Raw genomic sequence first — 9,492 nt, forward strand, 5'->3', positions numbered from 1 at the left:
AAACTGGGCGTTGAGGGGATTCGCGCGCGCGCGCGCCGGGCAGGAATACACACCTGAGGGAAGGGAGGGGGTGGGAAAAGGGCTGCTTCATCCGGGAACTCTCGGACGGACGGAACAAAGCGATTTCCTCGCTCGCACGTACGCGAGAGCCCTTGCTCTCCGGGGCTCCGAGGAAATTTGAAATTATAAAGAGGAAGGAGAAGAGAGGTAAGGCGCCGGTGCTTTTGCGTTTCTTCACTGGCAGGAGCGGGTGTGGCGGTGATGTCGCCGACTAGGAGCAGGGGAAAGGGGCGCGCGCCCCCCGCACCTGAGGTGAATTTCGGGGGAGGACAGAGGCGGTGGCTGGGGGAACAGGGCCCTTCTCCGTGGAGGAGGGCGAGGCCGCCGGTGGTGGCTATCTATCATTGTTAGAATGACTAAACGTCGTATTGATTTCTATCCCGCCTTTTCCCCTGACAGGGACTCAAGGCGGCTTACAGAGGGAATAGGAAGCCGCCGAAACGTAGGGTGAGGTGGGGGGGGGGAGGGAACGACGATTAAAAAGCAAGTAAAAACATGGATAGAGCCGTGTTTCTGATAGGTCTGGGGGAAAGGAAGCTGAGGCAGGGGTCGGAAGGGGCTTATTCTAGCCAGGGTCACACTTGCAAGATGTTATAGGGCCTGGGGCGGGGGAGGTTGTGCCCAAGGCTTCGTAGAAAGTGTGAGGTTGAGGTGGGGGAGGGATTTATTTGAGGACGTCCTGGGAGGCGGTCCCAAGCATAGAGAGACTCCGAGGCAGCAGGGCTTCTGAATGCCAGTTGATGGGAATCACAAGGTGCTCGAATCCTGCTCCTCGTGGGGTTTCCTCACAGGCATTGGGTGGCCACTGGGAAGACAGTATGCTGGATTAGATGGACCATTGGCCTGATCCAGCAGGGCTCTTCTTGTGTTTCTAGGAGAACTTTAGAGGGCTGAGAGTGATGGAGCTGGAGGGGCGAGGGTGTCTCTGCCACAGCTGACATAAGTCAAGCCCAGTTGTGGGGGACAGCTGGGCTCTTCTTTTAGTGGTGGTGTTGGTGATGGTAAAATCAGAACAAGGCAAATTCCTGGATGAATTCTCTAGTTGTCTTGTCATTTTAATCCTACTCTTTTCTCAAGGAGTTCAGAGTACATAGCTCTGCTTCTTTCTCTGCATACTGTTTTATTCCTGCCACAGCCCTGTAAGAGAGTTCAGGCTCAAAGACTGGCCTGAGATCACCCAGTGAACTTTGTGTGGATTTGAGCCTGGCTGCAGGGGCTCTTAAGTCAGATGTGATGTGGACACCACATAGGCATCTGGTAGCTAAATGGAACCTCCATTTTTTAGAGGCAGTGTACCTGTGAGTACCATGTGTTTCTAGAGACAAACAGGAAATGGCCATCACCCTCATGACAAGGTTGTGACCTGGCTGCCTGGTGTTGGAAACAGAATATTTATTCTGATCTGTTTGGCCTCCTGTTGTTATTACCATCTCTGGTTGCACACACCTGGGACTGAGATAAGGACAGCCCACTCGTGACGACGACATCATCATCATTATTAGTCTACCTCCTAGGTTTATTGTCAGGATAAAGGAAAGAGGAAAAAACCCACACATGCTCTGCTAAAGGGTTAGAAATATAGCGATATTTTTATGTAGTGCCCTATTTATTTAGAAGATGCACAGGGCAGTCTTAATTTTAATGTAAATCTCTCAGTGTTCAGTATGGCTTCCTCAAAGGAAATTGTGTATAGGTTTGTATCCAACTGCTCTGCTGTTCACATAGACATTTAAGCGGCTTATGATAGATAATGTAAATATGAATTCCTTGTGTGAATCGATACTTTGAAACTCTTCATATCTTCCTGTTAGTGCTCCACTTAGTGTTTTTTTCTTTGTGACTCTGCTGACTGCTTTGTTTGTTTTCCTTTGAGTGCCTCTAAAGATTCTGATCCCAGACTTGTCAGTTTCATCTGACTGTCACATGATTTATCAGGAATCACTAAGGCCATTACAAACTCCTTCACAATTACTGCTGGTTCCAGGACAGTTGAGTAGATGGATGAAAGGCATCGTAACCTAAAATGCATCCCAAATGGCCAGAGCCTGGAGACAGCAGCCCACAGGGCATTGATCTTCTAAGATGGAATTCTAGCAACTGATTGGGAGACATGAGTTATTGAAGCCTCTGCCTGATAGACAAAACCTTAAAATGGGTGATTGTTTTTGTTCTTGCAAAAGACAAAAATAAACATGTCCCTTCCTGCTGTGAATACAAGCTACGAAGGTACATAAAGATACAGCTCTGGGCTTGTGGTCCCAGAACTGGAATGTAGAAATGAATAGTGGGAGTTAGAACGCTTTTCAGGTTCCAGGGCTTCTGAACATCATTGTTGCATATAGTGAAATACTGTATTAAAATTGAATGTATCCTCCTGTTCTTACAGTTTATCCTTTGGGCTATGCATGTGGGGAGGCTTCTTTCCCCATCACTTGAGACTCAACTATCAGTCTCTTCAGGTCAGCAAACTGAAGATATTTACCTTTTTCTTGGTTAGTGAATTTTAAATGTGCCTTAGCAGCCCAACACCAAAGACTCGCTGACTGCAACTTTGGATCATTGAGGAAATGATAATGTAATTTTAATAACTATGCATTCTGCTTTCAGACATGCCACTACCTCTTGACTACGGAGGGGCTGAGTCCCAGATGAGTCACACTCCTCTTCCAGTGCCTGCCTTCTTCCGGGAAGCAGAAAGCAGTTTTTCAGCCAAGAGAGCTCGTAAGCCACTCAGCTATACCCTCCCACCACGCCCACGCCACAAGAGCTCACTCACTGTGAGCAGGATTTTCTCTGACCGCCGGCAGCAACCGTGGACCAAGCTCCAGCCACACAGTGTTTCCTTCCATGGTGCACAGAGGAAACAGACACCCCTGCGTAGTCACCTGTATGATGCTTCCAAGAGAGAGCTGTTTTTCAAGCAGTGTTTCCAGCAGCTAAGCCGTCTTGGCAGAGGATCTTTTGGTGAAGTGTACAAGGTAAGGCAGTAGCAGACAGGCTACTAATCTCTTGGGACACATTTACACTAGCCATTTAAAATACATTTCTTCCCCAAAATATTTCCGTAAACTATAGTTTGTTAAGTGTACTGTGAAATGCGGCTCTGTGAGATGAATTACAGTTCCCAGAATTTTTTATGGGAAGCCATGCTCTTTAAATATAAGGTATGGACACAGTCTGTGTGGAAGAAATGACTTCACGCAAGGCATAATTAAGATTCCCCCCCCCCTCACAGTTTGTGATGATGACCACTGGTTAGATGGCTTTGAAGATGAATTAGACAAACACATGGAAGATCTGCCTATCAGTGGATTACATTAAAATGAGACTTCCATGTTCAGAGGTGGTGACTGCAGCAGGGGGCTGTTGCCACCATGCCCTGCTTGTGGGCTTCCAGGAGGAATCTGGCAGGCCACACTGTAGGAAGTGGGGGGCTGACTATAGTGCATTGTCTTAAATACACAGCCCCACACTTCGGGTGCCTCCAGATTTTGGGAGAAGGATATAAGTGCATGCTACAACATAAGGTTTGTGCAGTTAAAGGGCTCTGTCCCCTTAGTGCAACAAATCAACTTTAAAAAAGAATCATGCTTTTTGCAATTTGGAAAGTGATGGGAGAATGCATTGAAGAGTGCAGGATGAACAAATGACTAACAGAATGATTTATAAACAACCCACAGGTAAATCAGGATGAATGCAGAACGAATGCTAATTGCGCAGGTTTTGTTCTTATTTGTTTGCTGGGTGATTTTATGACAATGTGACATGAATATAATTTCTCATGACAGAATCTGGATGTTCTTGGCAAGCTTACCACTCACAGTTCCTGAACACCCCTTGTGCTGGGAGTTCTTGCATGGAAGGGCCAGGATCCTCTTCAGTCTACAGGATGTAATAACTTGTTTCATCTTCCCTACAGGTGCGCTGTAGGGAAGATGGACAGCTATATGCTGTGAAGCGTTCTGTGGAGCCATTCCGAGGTGAGAGTGATAGGCAGCGCAAACTGGCTGAGGTGCGCAAGCACGAGCGCGTGGGGCACCATCCCAACTGTGTGAGCTTCGTACAGGCCTGGGAAGAGCGTGGGCAGCTCTACATACAGACGGAGTTGTGCCCAAACAACCTGTTGCAGTATTGTGAGGAGTATGGACCACTGCCTGAATGGCAAGTGCGAGCGTTCCTCTGGGACTTACTGCAGGGACTGCGTCACTTACACGACCGCAACCTTTTACACATGGATGTCAAGCCAGCTAACATCTTCCTCTCATCCAGCAATGTCTGCAAGCTAGGTGACTTTGGGCTTATGCTGGAGTTGGACTCTAGGGATCTGAATGATGCTCAAGAAGGCGATCCCCGCTACATGGCACCTGAGCTGCTCCGTGGGGAATACACCAAGGCTGCTGACATCTTCAGGTGTGGGATGAGATGGGAAGTAGGGATGCTAATATTTCCAGTGCCTGAGATAGCCAGCAGCTTCACAGTTGTGGCTTTTGCTCCCCTGCCTCAAAATTTAACTTGTTGCGGGGTTCAAATTAGCACTACAGATAAGCAATGTTGTGCTGCTCCTGTTACTTCATCTGTGTGCTTCTGTCCTTCCAGCCTAGGCATAACCATCTTAGAGATTGCTTGCAATATGGAGCTTCCTAATGGAGGTGAAGGTTGGCAACAACTGAGACAGGGCTATATGCCCCCTGAGTTCACTGCAGGTGAGCAGAAACAAAGGGAACATTTCTGCATGCAGCCCTTGCGTATGCCAACTCAACCGCTAATCCTCATGGAAGGAGGCAAAGTGGCTGTCAAAACTAGGAGGGTCTGGGGAAAGAGCTGGTGGCATGTGAAATTCAATATATTGCAGAAAGCAAAGTAAGCAGTGGAATATTCTTGCCCTTCCCAGATCTCTCTGCTGAGCTGCGGACCCTCCTAGTTGCCATGTTGGAACCCAACCATCTGCTCCGGCCCTCGGTGGAGACGCTGCTTGGTTCCAGCCTCATGCAGAAGACAGGGAGGTGGCGGAAGCTGATGCTGCTGTCACAATCTGGGATCCAGCAAGGAGTTTCCATGTGCAAGGTGATCAAGGCTCTGGCCAGAGATCCTCACAATGCTAATATGCAGTTCTCCTTGAGCGCACTCTCCACAGCACTACCAAATCATCCTCTTCCTAGAACTATGCCACCGCTTTGCGCCCCTTTTTTGTTGTTCTGGACAAAGGCATCCTTATCAGAAAACAGCCTATCAGTTATTTATGGGCGAATCACACTGAGCTAGTTCCATGTGTTGCTCAGCCTAAATGCCTTTGGGGAGGGTAGTATGCCAGCCTAGTTGAGGTTATGTCTTTGTTTTGTGTTGTTTTATGTACCCAGTTGAGAGAGCAGCACTGACTGACAGCAAAGGGCTGGAGACCTTTTCTGGTGCCCTGGCCTCCAGTTTGCAGTAGGGAGAGTATCTATTGCCAGATTTGGGAAGTGCTTCATGCCAGCATGCTATGCCCCATCAATTGCTTTCTTACGGTGTTTCCATGCACTCTGGCACTCGCCATGGTGTTCCATTGCGCCATAAGCAGTTTAGTCATGCTGTCCACATGACCCTGAAAGCTGTCTGTGGACAAACGCCAGCTCCCTTGGCCTGAAAAGTGAGAGGAGCCAGCGTGGTGTAGTGGTTAATAGCAGTAGACGCATAATCTGGTGAACCGGGTTTGCTTCCCCACTCCTCCACAGGCAGCTGCTGGGTGACCTTGGGCCAGTCACACTTCTCTGAAGTCTCTCAGCCTCACTCACCTCACAGAGTGTTTGTTGTGGGGGAGGAAGGGAAAGGAGATTGTTAGCCATTTTGAGACTCCTTAAGGGGAGTGAAAAGCGGGATATCAAGTCCAAATTCCTCTTCTTCACCTCAGTCACCTCTGAATGGACTTAACCGTCCAGGGGTCCTTTACCTTTATCTTAATGCCAGCATGTTATTGTTCCATTGATTGCTTTCTTAATGTCTGAATTCTCCCCATCTGTTTATTTTAGATCCTCTTCAGGTTCATGCAGTGGCTCTGGGGGTCTGTAAGCAGCCCGGTTCACTGGCTACTGTTTTGGCATCGGAATATTCCAGTAACCCCCCCAAATTCGCCCCTTGTCCTTCCCCCAGAAGACAGCAGCCTCTCTAGTGGTTGGGGTGAGGAGGAAGAGGACGCTGAAGAGAGCCTTGGTGAGGATGTCTTTGAACTAACGGAGACAGTTGGGCGTCATAACCGCACTTGCCCTGAGCTGCAGTCTTCTGACAAGTAAGTAGAAGGAGAAGAAGATAGGACTGCTCCTACTTTCAGACAGTAACAGGTTGGAAGTAGAGAGTACATGTGAGCAAGGTGCCCCCCATCAGAGAAAACAGTGTGGTAGACCAATCCAGATGTCTGAAGCAAGTGATCTGTCTGTCTGTCTGGGAAGGCTAATATACATCCATTCAAATATCCAGGATTGCTAGCCAGTCTGACCTGGGCCAGGGAGGACTCAATGAGTTAGATCTGTAACGTGAAGCAAATTCCATTCACTATTCTCTTGAGAAAATGTTTGTTTTGGGTTTTTAAAATCTAAATTTAGTTTGTTACACAGTGCCAATCCCTCTGATGTTCTGTAGCACAATCATGTCCTCCCCATCAGCCTTTTTTTTTTTAAAGCTAGACTAAACAGGCCAAACTTTCAATCTCCTTTCCTAAATAATGAACACCCCCAAATCCTTCAGGTGCTTTTCTTTGCACCAGCTTCTGCATAAAGCTCACCTTATCAACGGCAGGTGGCCAAGAATGATACTATTTTTTCTGTTAAGCATGGGAAGAATGGTTCCTGCTATGCATGTAGAGAGAAAACAAGTCACTGGCTGCAGCCTCTAAAAGGTAGGAGAGCAAGTGGCTGTCCAGTTTCCCTTCTGAATGTGAGCTGTGGCAGGTCGTTTGTTCAAGCACATGTGCACTCCCTTTCACTACAGGAAGCTAGTCTGGATTCCCCACCACCACCTCTGTCACACTTCTGAATTCTGTTTGACTCCTACTAGCCTGATGATACTAAAATGAATGCTTGAAAGCATAGGTAACTTCAGATTGCTGCTTCTCTTCCAGACAACCTGGTTCTCCTCTGCTGACCATCTGCCCTTGTGCAGGAAACACCTCCACGCCACAGCACCCCTCACCTCAGCAAACTGGTGGCAGGAAGAACAGGTGAGTTGATGGTCCAGGGGTAGCTGTAGGGGAGACAGCAGCAGAGCTGCTTGAGGTTTTCCGACAACTCCTTGTGGTCCCTTGCAATTCTATTATTCTGCATGTAAGCAGAGGGTTCAGAGAAATGTGCACACTTGTAATGACTCAATCAGTGAATAACTTTCAGCTTCTTAAAAGGTATCTTCCCCCTTTGGCACTGTAGAGGGCGCAGTGGTTTGAACCATGCATATTTATCAGAATATTTTGCCGCGAAGTTGTGACCTGAGGAGTATGTTGTCTTTCCCAGTGCTGAACTATATCTCAGATAGGAGATCCTGATGCAGCACCCAATACCTTATTTTTATCACCTGTCTTTTTCTGTTTGGTCACTCACAGGTCTTTGGTACTCCAAGGCAGCCCTAACCTCAGCCACATCAGCCCAGAGTCCCCCAATAGCAGACATGCCACATCAGGCTCTCTGAATGTGAACAGCTTGCGCCGCACACTAGCTTTTGAAGATGAGGATGAATGGGAGTCACTTGTTCCCCAGTGCTCAAAGCAGTGCTCTACTTTTGAGCCAAAAAACTTGCTGAGCTTGTTTGAAGACTCCATGGCATCTGAGCAGAAGTGCCAGAGCTGAGAGGAACTTCTTTTCTTTACTTACTGGCTTGCATAGGCCCTTACTGGGTGAAGGGAGGAAACCCCTCCCATTGATATTGCACACTTGGCCAGTATGTTCAGTGGGGCTGGGCTGTGACATAGAGCTAAGTTTAGCAAAAGGGAGGCAGGATTTCTAGGGTTGCTTCCCTGTGCGTAACTTCTCTGCTTGAGCCCTCTGATGATGATGCTTTTGAGATGCATATTCTTGTATTCCAAAATTTAGACTGGAATCTGCTGGCAGGCAGTAGAAAATAGGGTGTATTGTCAGAGGTCACTTGAGGGGAAAATTGATCTTTTTATATGGGGAATGAGGGTGGAATCTATATTTTCTTTTAAAGTTTTGTCTTCTAATATTTGTGTGCTAGGAATGTGTTGCCATTTGTGGGAACTGGCTTGGGGAATGGGGAATATAATATCCCTTTCATACTAGGGTTTTGCAAAGGTGGCAGCTGTAAGACTTGACAATAAAAGCATTTTCAACTTTCCCTTGAATTTTGTGTTTTTTGTGACTTGAAATATTAATCAAGTTAGAACACCATTCTGACAAAAGAACAGTGAGAGATGAAGTTACAAATCGCCACACAAGGAAATTATATCATCAATTTGATTTGAACTGATTTTAGAATGAATTGATTTTAGAATGCTTTATTATTTTACTGTTAGCCACTCTGAGCCTGGGCTTTGGCTGGGGAGGCGGGATATAAATTAAATTTTATTATTATTATTAAAAGTTTGAAAGAAAGAAAGAAATCCTGAAAGTACAGGCTGTTTTTTTGCTGAAGCCTCAGAGAAACAGCTGAATAGAGTAAATAGTGGCTGTGAGCTGGACAGGTTTTGAAGATATACTTTAGAATCCAAATCTTGTTCACAATATCTAGTGCAGGGGGTTAACTTTTTTGGGATTGCAGGGGCAGGGGCATTTGGAATGAGACTGTGCTACAGACACTACTCCCCACCAGACAGAAAGCATTCAAAACTATTCTTTTCAAAGTCATCTGTGAAAGTTGGATCCAATAGTAATAAAACAGATCCCTGCAAAAACCAATATTGAATTACAGCTTAGAGGAGTAAAAACACACAGATCCAGTACCTGCCAGCATCATAATAACATTGATCCAAGGCAGGAATCCTCAAATTGCTTTTGTAAATAGGATGGCAACAAAACCAACCAAGCACTTAAACACACTTAGAGGAGACCTGTGATTTGATCATTGTTTTGAGGGAATTGTTCCTTGTTAAATTGTATGTTTGCCTCAGCTCCCATGTTTTTGTGCCAGGGTACCACTGGAAAGCACTTGATTTGGTGGTGGACCTGTGAAAAAATTAAGTTTCAAGAAGATTTGCTGGATACAACTTATGTGTGTGTGTGTCTTCTCCTTCTGGCAGTCTGTTATTTTCAGCTCTCTGTACTTTTTTGAGGGGGGCAGGCGGGCAAGATAATGTAGCCTACCTTGTTGCCTCATCATGGAGGCAGTGAGGGGCCACACAGAGGCTTAACACATGCCAAGGGAAGTTCTCAAGGCTGGCCTGCCATGTTGGCAACCCCGGATCTGCATCACAATTGCCTTCCATATTTTGCAGTGTAACGTAATACTGCAGTAGTT

At 46.6% G+C, this 9,492-nt stretch overlaps 1 protein-coding gene across 3 annotated transcripts; it reads left to right on the forward strand.

The window, feature by feature from the left end:
• The first annotated feature begins 80 nt into the window (after positions 1-80).
• On the forward strand, positions 81-8,372 carry PKMYT1 (protein kinase, membrane associated tyrosine/threonine 1). Of its 3 annotated transcripts, XM_053360996.1 has the most exons (9): positions 82-207; positions 2,447-2,519; positions 2,668-3,038; positions 3,980-4,470; positions 4,657-4,763; positions 4,952-5,124; positions 6,066-6,322; positions 7,151-7,249; positions 7,625-8,372. In XM_053360996.1, exons 2-9 carry the CDS (start codon positions 2,462-2,464, stop codon positions 7,866-7,868), a joined length of 1,800 nt encoding a protein of 599 aa, XP_053216971.1. In that variant the 5' UTR covers positions 82-207; positions 2,447-2,461; the 3' UTR covers positions 7,869-8,372. The 3 variants fall into 3 exon arrangements, with proteins under 3 accessions (XP_053216972.1, XP_053216971.1, XP_053216973.1); XM_053360997.1 differs by lacking the exon at positions 2,447-2,519 and having other exon boundaries at positions 81-207; XM_053360998.1 differs by lacking the exons at positions 82-207; positions 2,447-2,519 and adding an exon at positions 232-312.
• The last annotated feature ends 1,120 nt before the right edge of the window (positions 8,373-9,492 follow it).

Source organism: Podarcis raffonei, chromosome 13 (assembly GCF_027172205.1).
Source record: "Podarcis raffonei isolate rPodRaf1 chromosome 13, rPodRaf1.pri, whole genome shotgun sequence".
Classification (NCBI taxonomy): Eukaryota; Metazoa; Chordata; class Lepidosauria; order Squamata; family Lacertidae; genus Podarcis; species Podarcis raffonei.

Excerpts from the sequence above, each read along its gene's own strand:
- PKMYT1 (XM_053360996.1), top strand. The coding sequence starts at position 2,462 with ATGCATGTGGGGAGGCTTCTTTCCCCATCACTTGAGACTCAACTATCA. Across the intron at positions 4,471-4,656 it reads AAGGCTGCTGACATCTTCAG|CCTAGGCATAACCATCTTAG; the intron begins GTGTGGGATGAG and ends CTGTCCTTCCAG. Across the intron at positions 6,323-7,150 it reads GAGCTGCAGTCTTCTGACAA|ACAACCTGGTTCTCCTCTGC; the intron begins GTAAGTAGAAGG and ends CTTCTCTTCCAG.